Genomic DNA, 13,168 nt, shown 5'->3' on the forward strand with positions numbered 1-13,168 from the left:
TCTCTGAAAGAGTTGATGTTGAGATGTGTCTGTGAAGCATTTATTTGGGCTGCAATTTCTGAGGCTGGTAACTCTAATGAACGTATCCTCTGCAGCAGAGGTTACTCTGGGTCTTCCTTTCCTGTGGCGGTCCTAATGAGAGACAGTTTCATTATAGCGCTTGATGGTTTTTGCGACTGCGGTATTGACTGACCTTCATGTCTTAAAGTAATGATGGACAGTTGTTTCTCTTTGCTTATTTGAGCTGTTCTTGCCATAATATGGTCTTTTACCAAATAGGGCTATATTCTGTGTACCCCCTACCTTGTCACAACACAACTGATAAGATCAAACACATTAAGAAGGAAAGAAATTCCATAACTTAACTTTTAAGATGGCACACCTGTTAATTGAAATGCATTCCAGGTGACTAACTCATGAATTTGGTTGAGAGAATGCAAAGAGTGTGCAAAGCTGTCATCAAGGCAAAGGGTGGCTATTTGAATAATCTCAAATATAAAATATATTTTGATTCTTTTAACACTTTTTGGGTTACTACATGATTCCATATGTGTTATTTCATAGTTTTTATGTTTTCACTATTGTTCTACAATGTAGAAAATAGTACAAATAAAGAAAAACCCTTGAATGAGTAGGTGTTCTAAAACGTTTGACCGGTAGTGTATAGATATGTCGAAATGTTAAACATCCTAATGTCGTTAACGTGTATGAAAGTTGAAGGAATTATATCCCAGAAACTGGTAGGTTTTACTGAGTGGAGCAAATGCACGCTAGACGAGTTTTAGATGTCACCATTTCTCTCTCGAAAGTTATCTCAAAATCACACTGTAGCACATTCATCATGCATAAAGAGAGGGCAGTAACTCATAAAATCACAGACTATGTATTATATATTATAAATGTGAAGACATAATGAATACTGTTACTTCTCATCAGAATATAGGGAAATTAAACGTTTTATTTACGTATAGTGTTTTTCTATCTTGAAGAGGAATTGGCGAATCTACATATATGAACCAACAGTGTAATTTACTAACTTTTCCAAAATGGCTGCACATGTCAGAAGTAGGTTTTTGTGAGTATGTTTATTGTGACATTTTATGTCTCATTTTAACCGAAAGAAAAAGACTTTGTAGTACTAAAATAATTGAACGATAGTAATATAACTAATCTATCGCGCTAGATTTCTTTCACGTGTTTTCACGTGCAAATTTGGAATGTATCGGCGCGGCGGGGGCAAGAGGGACCACAACAACAAGCCGGTGAAGAAGAATGAGAGTGACAGCAGTAAATATGCCGAGCTTCTCGTGTTCGGCTATGCCTGCAAGCTGTTCCGGGATGACGAGAGGGCTCACTTCCACGAGCAGGGCAAACAGCTCATCCCATGGATGGGGGACAAGAACATCCTGATTGATAGGTCGGTTGAACAAACCTAAAGGAATTGTTATCCTAACCAACTTTCCTAATCCCTGATCTGTCTTTCGAAAGGACCGATCGGATTCTTGAAAATATAACTGTGACATAAAAATAAAAGTATTGGCAAACCATTTATCTAGCTTGATAATGTCGTCCTTTTGGCCTCATGAAACCGAAGATGCTCTAACTATTAACAGGGTAGCAGAGCATCATGTCAAGATGCTGTGTCCTCCACTAAGTTTGCCATATATTTCAACAGTGAACAAACTCTACATGAGACTGACAGTTGTCTATGATGACCTGTAAAATAGTTGTTTATTTGGAAATAAACCCACTTGAACCATGAAGGGAGTGACATTATATGTTGGCACTCATGGTCTCGTTGAGCGACCTTAATCTGCACGGGCCTGCCTCTTGTTTCCAATGAATGTGTGTGTCTCTCTATCACATAACCAGCCCTTATTTCCCCAGCAAGTAGCCTAAGGCTAAGGGGTCCTGCCTGGCCCCCCAATGCCAACCCCAGCGCCCACTCTGGAGAGGTGGAAGAGAGGAGCGAACGCAGGAAAATATCGTCCGTTTGGGTTCTTACGGATAGGTATTTATGTGCTCGGGTTTGTGTGGATGTACCTTTTTTACAGATATAGAAGGAATGATGCGTATTATATGGGGAAAGTTAAACCCTGTAAGGTAAGAGGCGAGTTGTTTTCTTTTGTTTTTGTGTTCATGCAGGGCTGTTGCTCCGTAGGGATTGTTGAGAGAGGAATGAGAGAGGCTACTCTTGAGTAAGCTTGCCAGAAAACTGCACTAGATAGGCCTATGTTGGGAGTTGTTCAGGTTAGGCTGTCTGTATTGTGACGAGATTGCTCAGTTCCAGTATCATATACTCCCTCATGAAAGACTTGTGACTGAGGTAGCACGTTTTGTTGTTAAAAACTCTTGGTTTTAGGTTCCCATCTGTGTTGGTAAGTAGGTCCATGTGTTGTCTTTCCTCTCAGTTGCTTCTTCTATTCCTCTAACCCCTCTCTTCACCCTACAGGTATGATGGGCGTGGTCACTTGCATGACCTCTCAGAGTACGACACGGGCTCGTGGAACAGAGATTACCAGCTGTCCGAGGAGGAGGCCAGGATCGAGGCCCTATGTGATGAGGAGAGGTACCTGGCCATGCACACAGACCTGCTGGAGGAAGAAGCCAGACAAGGTAGGCCAATGAGTCACAGCTAGGGGCTCATACTCTGTCTGTGGTGTCTGAACTACTGAGCAATGCCTCCGCTCATCAGCTGTGGAAGACAATACAAGTTTCAAGATGATCGGATGTAAAATGCATGTTTTTTTATTTCTGTTACATTGCCGGTCACCACCTATTTTTACAAGACTCTAGAACACGCAAACAAAACTAAAGACACTTCCAATTGTTCGGTATTCCTTCACTAACATCTCATCTTGGTAACTAACACTGGGGGACAGCTGTGAGTGGAGAAATAAGTTATGTGATCTCTTTCTAAAAGCCAAGAAATATGATTGACTGAAAAGCCTTTTTTGAGGCTGCCTCCTACTCTGAAATGACCAAAATTCATGCAATTTTCAACTTTCCAAGTAGAGCATGAACTCCTACATATAGACCTTAACCCTTTACACTCATGGCAATTGGCGTATATATGGATAGGGCTAAATTAAGATGTTTCATACTGAGGAAATATGAAAAGCATAACCGTGGTAGCAATTGAAAGAGAACAGTTTGGAGATAATGGGAAAATTAGTAGCCCAAACAGTTCACCTGACACAAGACTGAATACAAACATTACACTGTTGATTTCATGTGAATTTACATTTACTGTACTTTTCGCCGCATTTGTTGATAACTAAATCTAAAAAGACTCTGGATACATTCAGTAACATGATAAGACTATTCCTAGAAAATGTGGGCTAGGTGCAACAACATAAAACTAAAAAAATTTGGGTTTGAGTAAGAAGACTAACTGGTGTCTACAAGTGGCCAAACCTCTCCAAAGTGTACACAGTTCCTAAGCTATTTCAATGCACTTTTATGACAATAAGGTACTATTTTTAGCTCTACTAGCTGTGCCGTTGTGGAACTAGAGCAAGCACACTTGTAATTGTTTAATTTGGGACACAACCCTGCATCCCATCATCACACAATTACTGTTGTTTACGCAATCCAAAAATGGTCCATTATAAATCACAATCTGGGTCAGGTGGGCATGATTTGAAAGCTTGTTAGATTGTCAATATGACTAGCTAAGTTGTAAATTACAAACTTAGTGTTAGGCTTTCACAAGGCAATTCAGAGAAACAGATCATTTTAGTGCGCATAGAAAGGAGTAATGAGTGCATTCGGGTGCGTGTGCTCCGGCGAATTTGCTTCATAATAAGCAAACATAGGCTCATTCTGTTCAGAACAACCCAGGGTATAACGCCATGTTATCTTGTAAAACATCATCATAAACGTTCACACTGTATATACAGTTGAAGTCGGAAGTTTACATACACCTTAGCCAAATACAATTAAACTCAGTTTTTCACAATTCCTGACAGTTAATCCTAGTAAAGATTCCCTGTCTTAGGTCAGTTAGGATCACCACTTTATTTTAAGAATGTGAAATGTCAGAATAATAGTAGAGAGAATGATTTATTTCAGCTTTTGTTTCTTTCATCACATTCCCAGTGGGTCAGAAGTTTACATACACTCAATTAGTATTTGGTAGCATTGCCTTTAAATTGTTTAACTTGGGTCAAACGTTTTGGGTAGCCTTCCACAAGCTTCCCACAATAAGTTGGGTGAATTTTGGCCCATTCCTCCTGACAGAGCTGGTGTAACTGAGTCAGGTTTGTAGGCCTCCTTGCTCGCACACGCTTTTTCAGTTCCGCCCACAAATGTTCTATAGAATTGAGGTCAGGGCTATGTGATGGCCACCCCAATACCTTGACTTTGTTGTCCTTAAGCCATTTTGCCACAACTTGGAAGTATGCTTGGGGTCATTGTCCATCTGGAAGACCCATTTGCGACCAAGCTTTAACTTCCTGACTGATGTCTTGAGATGTTGCTTGAATATATCCACATAATTTTCCTTCCTCATGATGCCATCTATTTTGTGAAGTGCACCTGTCCCTCCTGCAGCAAAGCACCCCCACAGCATGATGCTGCCACCCCCGTGCTTCACGGTTGGAATGGTGTTCTTCGGCTTGCAAGGTCCCCCTTTTTCCTCCAAACATAACGATGGTCATTATGGCCAAACAATTCTATTTTTGTTTCATCAGACCAGAGGACATTTCTCCAAAAAGTACGATCTTTGTCCCCATGTGCAGTTGCAAACCGTAGTCTGGCTTTTTTATGGCGGTTTTGGAGCAGTGGCTTCTTCCTTGCTGAGCGGCCTTTCAGGTTATGTCGATATAGGACTTGTTTTACTGTGGATAAAGATACTTTTGTACCTGTTTCCTCCAGCATCTTCACAAGGTCCTTTGCTGTTGTTCTGGGATTGATTTGCACTTTTCACACCAAAGTACGTTCATCTCTAGGAGACAGAACGCGTCTCCTTCCTGAGCGGTATGATGGCTGCGTGGTCCCATGGTATTTATACTTGCGTACTATTGTTTGCACAGATGAACGTGGTACCTTCAGGCATTTGGAAATTGCTCCCAAGGATGAACCAGACTTGTGGAGGTTTACCATTTTTTTTCTGAGGTCTTGGCTAATTTCTTTTGATTTTCCCATGATGTCAAGCAAAGAGGTACTGAGTTTGAAGGTAGGCCTTGAAATACATCCACAGGTACACCTCCAATTGACTCAAATGATGTCAATTAGCCTATCAGAAGCTTCTAAAGCCATGACATCATTTTCTGGAATTTTCCAAGCTGTTTAAAAGCAGTCAACTTAGTGTATGTAAACTTCTGACCCGCTGGAATTGTGATGCAGTGAATTATAAGTGAAATAATCTGTCTGTTAGCAATTGTTGTTACTTGTGTCATGCACAAAGTAGATGTCCTAACCAACTTGCCAAATCTATAGTTTGTTAACAAGACATTTTTGGAGTGGTTGAAAAACAAGTTTTAATGACTCCAACCTAAGTGTATGTAAACTTCCGACTTCAACTGTAACATGTGTTTTATGAGTTGGAAATGTGGAATGCACATTTGGATTTTGGTTTGCTTGTGTAACATCAAAGCAGTATTTATTATAATCCTCAACGTCTCATCTTTCAATATACATAGTCAACTTAATTTACAGCATTTCCCTCACTTAGACAAGAAACATTTGCAAAAGGTTCCCAATTAGCTGGAGGGATGGGTCAACTTCTTGTTGCCCACGGTGCTCAAGTTCAGAACGGCTGTCAGTCAAAACCCATACAAGGCTGTTAAGCACAGAGCCAGAGCTCTGACGTCATGTGTAGCATGTTACTGTACAGCCACTACGTTCCAATTTAGGCGCTTATTAGTCCCCAAATATGCTATTTTCAACCCGTATATGGGTATGAGTGTAAAGGGTTAAGGATAATTATGCACGTGGATTCATTTGGAAATTACTATATTTGGGCGTAATCAGGTTGACTTTAACACGGAATTGCCCTAGTAAAGCAATGTCAAAGTCAGTGAGAGGGTAGATTCTCAGTAGCCTAACTGTAGTACGGGGGTCATTTCGGTGCATGCAGACCCTCTTGTATATGTAGTCTTGCAAGGTCCATGATAAAATATTAAGTATTTTCTCAGACAATCACTGTCTGGTTGAATGACTGATCATAGACTATTGTTGAGACTTAAGTTTACTGTTTAATGTTTCATTTTCTGTAGTTATCAGCATAATTTGTGCTGCCTTGGACAATGTTACAAACATCCTGTAGTGTAGGGCTGTCCCCGACAAAAAAAGAATAATTGTTGAACATTTTTAAATGTGTATTTTTCCATATATTGACACATCCTATGGGTTTAAATCAAATCATCTATATTCACTGAGCTTGTCTGATGCTTTAAGTACACTGTTTGATTAAATAATTAAGACACACAAATGACTAGAGGGAGTCCGACCAGCAATTTATTTGATTGTGCCGGGCCAGGCACAGACTTGCTGCGCTGTGTAAAGAAAAAATAAAAAAAGACAGCTAGTGACTGTGTGACTAGCACCTGTTGTCTCGCTCACCTCCCTGCTGCAGCGACCACCTCAGAACATCAAAGTGTTTATCGCGCTGTCTGTGTTGCTGAAGCTGCAACATAATTACAGCCATTTTTGACTGGAAAGTTTGGTTACCGAAATCCCTAATTTGTTAAGGAAAAACATTCCCTATTCCCTCAACCCTTGCTCTCTTTACGTGACAGATGTATGCATCGCATGCACGTGACCTATTCGCACGGGACTAGTATTACTAGAGAACGTTGGTTATGTAATTATTACTCCAGAATGTCTGTTATTCCAGAGGACGATTAGGACGGGATTATTTTTTTCCCCCCAAACTGCCCCCTGTAATTCTTATTTTTGTTCAATAAATTGACAGGCATGACGGAAGCCTGGAGGTTTTTATTCTAGGCGTGAAGATGCAGTATTTCAACATGTCCAGGTTATAGGGCCACACTGATAACTCGAGCTTGGTTCCCAAGTTTCTAAACCATACCAAACCATAGTGTTGGCATAATATTTGAATTGAGGAAGTGTGATTATAGTCATTAGGATAGTTTAGCAATCTGCAGTATGTCTTAAATACACCCTGCCTTCAGATGTGAGCTAAACAGTGCAATTGCACTTGAGATGCATTTTAAGGCTATGAATGAGAAAGTGAACTTTCATTTCCAAACGTTTAGGTCAGTGTTATGCTGTTTTGCGATCTTTTAACAGCAAGGGTTGCATTAAATAGGCTCAATATATTTTACTCATGCTTTTGGCAATATTCAATTCATAAGCACAAAACATATAAACAAAAGCATTCACTGTGAAAGTTGGTAGGATACATGTAGGCCATCCATATATACAGTTGAAGTCGGAAGTTTACATACACTTAGGTTGGAGTCATTAAAACCCGTTTTTCAACCACTCCACAAATGTCTTGTTAACAAACTATAGTTTTGGCAAGTCGGTTAGGACATCTACTTTGTGCATGACAGAAGTAATTTTTCCAACAATTGTTTACAGACAGATTATTTCACTTATAATTCACTGTATCACAATTCCAGTGGGTCAGAAGTTTACATACACTAAGTTGACTGTGCCTTTAAACAGCTTGGAAAATTCCAGAAAATAATGTAATGGCTTTAGAAGCTTCTGATAGGCTAATTGACATCATTTGAGTCAATTGGAGGTTTACCTGTGGATGTATTTCAAGGCCTACCTTCAAAATCAGTGCCTCTTTGCTTGACATCATGGGGAAATCAAAAGAAATCAGCCAAGACCTCAGAAAAAGAATCGTAGACCAAAGTCTGGTTCATCCTTGGGAGCAATTTCCAAACGCCTAAAGGTACCACGTTCATCTGTACAAACAATAGTACGCAAGTATAAACACCATGGGACCACGCAGCTGTCATACCGCTCAGGAAGGTCTCCTAGAGATGAACGTACTTTGGTGCGAAAAGTGCAAATCAACCCCAGAACAACAGCAAAGGACCTTGTGAAGATGCTGGAGGAAACGGGTACAAAAGTATCTATATCCACAATAAAACAAGTCCTATATCGACATAACCTGAAAGGCCGCTCAGCAAGGAAGAAGCCACTGCTCCAAAACCGCCATAAAAAAGCCAGACTATGGTTTGCAACTGCACATGGGGACAAAGATCGTACTTTTTGGAGAAATGTCCTCTGGTGTAATGAAACAAAAATAGAACTGTTTGACCATAATGACCATTGTTATGGTTGGAGGAAAAAGGGGGACCTTGCAAGCCGAAGAACACCATCCCAACCGTGAAGCACGGGGGTGGCAGCATCATGCTGTGGGGGTGCTTTGCTCCAGGAGGGACTGGTGCACTTCACAAAATAGATGGCATCATGAGGAAGGAAAATTATGTGGATATATTGAAGCAACATCTAAAGACATCAGTCAGGAAGTTAAAGCTTGGTCGCAAATGGGTCTTCTAAATGGACAATGACCCCAAGCATACTTCCAAAGTTGTGGCAAAATGGCTTAAGGACAACAAAGTCAAGGTATTGGAGTGGCCATCACAAAGCCCTGACCTTAATCCTATAGAACATTTGTGGGCGGAACTGAAAATGCGTGTGCGAGCAAGGAGGCCTACAAACCTGACTCAGTTACACCAGCTCTGTCAGGAGGAATGGGCCAAAATTCACCCAACTTATTGTGGGAAGCTTGTGGAAGGCTACCCAAAACATTTGATCCAAGTTAAACAATTTAAAGGCAATGCTACCATATACTAATTGAGTGTATGTATACTTCTGATCCACTGGGAATGTGATGAAAGAAACAAAAGCTTAAATAAAGCATTCTCTCTACTAATATTCTGACATTTCACATTCTTAAAATAAAGTGGTGATCCTAACTGACCTAAGACAGGGAATTTGTACTAGGATTAAATATGAAGAATTGTGAAAAACTGAGTTTAAATGTATTTGGCTAAGGTGTATGTAAACTTCCAACTTCAACTGTAGCTTATGTGCAGCACTTAGTACAATTTATCGAATCAGTTATTTTTTTCTTGCACAAACCGCTAGCATCTCTTGTCAAACTCAGACATTTCTCTCAAAACACAGGGATTTTGATTCGCATGGGACTAGTATTATCAGAGGACCTTGGAGTTTGCTAAAAAGTAGGAGGTTATTCTGTGTGGAATTGTTACTCCCCTGCCATGTAAACATTGCTGAAATGGCAGATTCGGACAGGACTAAAATTACAGATGTTGTGCTTTGTGCTCATGCACATAGTTGGTAAAGGAAAAGTCAAATGTGAGGAATAAATATGACTAGTTGTGGAAAACACTGGAGATCAAGAAAAAGAAGGTTAGGAGCAAGCACAGCATTCATATTATGTGTGCCAAACAGGTGCTGTATAGATTACAATATAATTTTACTGACCGTTTGGAACAATGTAAACAACACTAAATAAATTATAAGCGTACCAGAGAGTCTGTTGTAACCTATTTTTTTTTAAAGCCTTTATTACAGCAAAGACTAAAAACAGTTGCATAAATTAGTGAATGCAATTTCCGAAATGGAACGGTTGATTTATTGTTTAAGCTAATTATTTAAGGCTCGCTTTATTTTATTTAAAAACTAAAATACTTGTTTGCATGTCAAATCATGACTCGTATGCTGTGTGACGACATGAACGAATGAATGATTGATACAGTAGCCTATATAAGTATTGAAATATAGGCTTAAGTAAGTTACGGTATTAAGACTAAACAGGATGCGCTCTTATGCCTACAGCTCAATGGTGGTTATACAAGGCTGCTATACTTAAGCCTACTAATGATAATGACATTACTTGTGATCATAATAATAATACTAATAGTAACAATAAGAAGGTGATCAAGAAAAAGGAGCATTATTATTATACATTTTATTTTTCGGACAATTTGGAATCGTGTAAACAACACTAAATAAATTATAAATAATACCAGAGAGGCTGTTCTAATGAAAAAACTGTAAAGCCTTTATTACAGCAAAGCAAAGATTAAAAACAGCCGAATTCATTAAATTGTTTACTTGACATGTCTTTGCGTGAGGCTTGGTGCTCACGGAATCAGTAGGCTATTAAACAAACACTCAAACAGGCAACATAAGCAGGATCTGTCGTATTTCTGTAGATATATTGATGATTTATAAAGCCAGGTACATTTAAGAGTTAGGCTATTGATTATAGACCTTAATTTGGGGTTTCCTCTCCTCACTTTTCTAAGAAAATAAGGCAAGGGCTGTTTTCTCATCTCCTCATTCTGCTGCTGCTTCTGTTCTCAACACCAATATGCTGGTTAACTTTGCTATTATGCACATAGCAACATGGTCTTGGAAAAGGTGCCAATTCAACAGCACACTGATGTGTTTCTGAACCGCGGACAGCGACCACTATCTAACGCGGGAGAAAGCGTATTTATTATTATTAGTGTTACACCATTGTTCTTATGTAATATAACCATATACAATTTCAGTAGCGCATGTCTTTGACTGATGGATTGTGCCATCCTGACAGCCTCCATAATGGATCAGTCCACTCAGACATGCGCGAATCAGACAGGTTTCTTGTACACCATGATATACAGTACCAGTCAAAAGTTTGGACACACCTACTCATTCCAGGGTTTTTCTTTATTTGTACAATTTTTTACATTGTAGAATAATAGTGAAGACATCAAAACTATGAAATAACACATATCGAATCATGTAGTAACCAAAAAAGTGTTAAACAAATCAAAATATATTTGAGATTTGAGATTCTTCAAAGTAGCCACCCATTACCTTGATGACAGCTTTACACACTCTTGGCATTCTCTCAACCAGCTTCACCTGGAATGCTTTTCCAACAGTCTTGAAGGAGTTCCCACAAATGCTGAGCACTTGTTGGCTGCTTTTCTTTCACTCTGCAGTCCAACTCATCCCAAACCATCTCAATTGGGTTGAGGTTGAGTGATTGTGGAGGCCAGGTCATCTGATGGTGCACTCCATCACTCTCCTTGGTCAAAAAGCCCTTACACAGCCTGGAGGTGTGTTTTGGGTCATTGTCCTGTTGAAAAACAAATGATAGTCCCACTAAGCGCAAACCAGATGGGATAGCGTATCGCTGCAGAATGCTGTGGTAGCCATGCTGGTTAAGTGTGCCTTGAATTCTAAATAAATCACTGACAGTGTCACCAGCAAAGCACCCCCACACTATCACACCACCTCCTCCATGCTTCACGGTGGGATCCACACATGCGGAGATCATCTGTTCACCCACACTGCGTCTCACAAAGACATGGTGGTTGCAACCAAAAATCTCAAATTTGGATGCATCAGACCAAAGGACAGATTTCCACCGGTCTAATGTCCATTGCCCGTGTTTCTTGGCCCAAGCAAGTCTCTTCTTCTTATTGGTGTCCTGTAGTAGTGGTTTCTTTGCAGCAATTCGACCTCTGAACAGTTGATGTCGAGATGTGTCTGTTACTTGAACTCTGTGAAGCATTTATTTGGGCTGTAATCTGAGGTGCAGTTAACTCTAATTAACTTATCCTCTGCAGCAGCGGTAACTCTAGGTCTTCCTTTCCTTTGCTGGTCCTCATGAGAGCCAGTTTCATCATAGCGCTTGATGGTTTTTGTGACTGCACTTGAAGAAACATTCAAAGTTCTTGACATTTTCCGGATTGACTGACCTTAATGTCTTAAAGTAATGATGGACTGTCATTTCTGTTTACTTATTTGAGCTGTTCTTGCCATAATATGGACTTGGTATTTTACCAAATATGGCTATCTTCTGTATATCACCCCTACCTTGTCACAACACGACTGATAGACTCAAACGCATTAAGAAGGAAAGAAATTCCACAAATTAACTTTTAACAAGGCACACCTGTTAATTGAAATGCATTCCAGGTAACTACCTCGTGAAGGTGGTTGAGAGAATGACAAGTGTGCAAAGCTGTCATCAAGGCAAAGGGTGGCTACTTTGAAGAGTCTCAAATATAAAATATATTTTGATTTGTTTAACACTTTTTTGGTTACTACATCATAATAATAATAATAATAATAATAATAATAATAATAATAATATGCCATTAAGCAGACGCTTTTATCCAAAGCGACTTACAGTCATGCGTGCATACATTTTTAGGTATGGGTGGTCCCGGGGATCGAACCCACTACCCTGGCGTTACAAGCACCATACTCTACCAATTGAGCTACAGAGGACCACATGATTCCATATGTGTTATTTCATAGTTTTGATGTCTTCGCTATTATTCTACAATGTAGAAAATAGTAAAAATAAAGAAAAACCCTTGAAGGAGTAGGTGTTCTAAAACTTTTGACCGGTAGTGTGTATATATATTTTTTTTTTCTACTGCTCGACTAAAGAATCTCGGTCGACTAAATGGGGTCAGCTCTACCGTAGTGTATCTTTTTTCATGAACTTTTAACTACCTTTGTCTCCTGTCCAAAGATTTCTATTTTATTGGCTTAAAGCAGGGGTGTCAAACGTCCGGCCCGCAAACGGGTTTAATCCGGCCCGCGAGATGATTTTGTAAAGTATAAAAATGCGCTGCAATTTTTCAATAAAAAAAACTGCTGTTCCAATTGCGTCCACTGGATGGCGCAATAGCAATTGTGTTAAGCAAGCAAACTGTTTAAACCGGGGCAGAGCAAGTAGGTCAAGTCTGTGTTTACTCACAGCCGAGACATCAGTGACGCTGCAGTGAAAGCTAGCTACCTCATTGCTAATGAAATCGCAGTGGCTTCAAAACCATTTAGTGAGGGTGAATTTGTAAAAACATGCATGATGAAGGCAGCGGAGATTGTGTGCCCTGAAAAGCGTCAGGCTTTTGTAAATATCAGCCTGACAAGAAACACAGTTGCAGACAGGATTTCCGATCTTTCAGTGGATTTAGACAGCCAGTTGAAGCAAAAAGTAAAGTCATTTATTGCGTTTTCGGTTGCAATTGATGAAAGCACAGACATTACAGATGTTGCACAACTGGCCATTTTCATCCGCGGAGTTGATGACACATTGACCGTCACCGAGGAGTTCGTGGAGTTGGTGCCGATGACAGATACGACAGCAGCTGATATTTTTACCGCACTCGTCGGCGCGCTGGACAGGGTCGGAGTGGACTGG

General features: G+C 40.0%; 1 protein-coding gene across 3 annotated transcripts in view; it reads left to right on the forward strand.

The window, feature by feature from the left end:
• The first annotated feature begins 1,040 nt into the window (after positions 1 to 1,040).
• LOC121583493 (splicing factor, suppressor of white-apricot homolog) overlaps positions 1,041 to 13,168 on the forward strand; it is a 172,686-nt gene continuing 160,558 nt past the window's right edge. Inside the window, exons 1-3 of one of the 3 annotated variants that reach the window (XM_045225111.1) lie at positions 1,045 to 1,075; positions 1,184 to 1,417; positions 2,453 to 2,616. In XM_045225111.1, the coding sequence (XP_045081046.1) occupies positions 1,047 to 1,075; positions 1,184 to 1,417; positions 2,453 to 2,616 (427 nt within the window). In that variant the 5' untranslated portion in view covers positions 1,045 to 1,046. Of the gene's footprint in view, positions 2,012 to 2,452; positions 2,617 to 13,168 lie in introns of all 3 variants that reach the window. The other 2 variants (XM_045225112.1, XM_045225113.1) reach the window with 2 other exon arrangements.

This window comes from Coregonus clupeaformis, chromosome 15 (genome assembly GCF_020615455.1).
Source record: "Coregonus clupeaformis isolate EN_2021a chromosome 15, ASM2061545v1, whole genome shotgun sequence".
Classification (NCBI taxonomy): domain Eukaryota; kingdom Metazoa; phylum Chordata; class Actinopteri; order Salmoniformes; family Salmonidae; genus Coregonus; species Coregonus clupeaformis.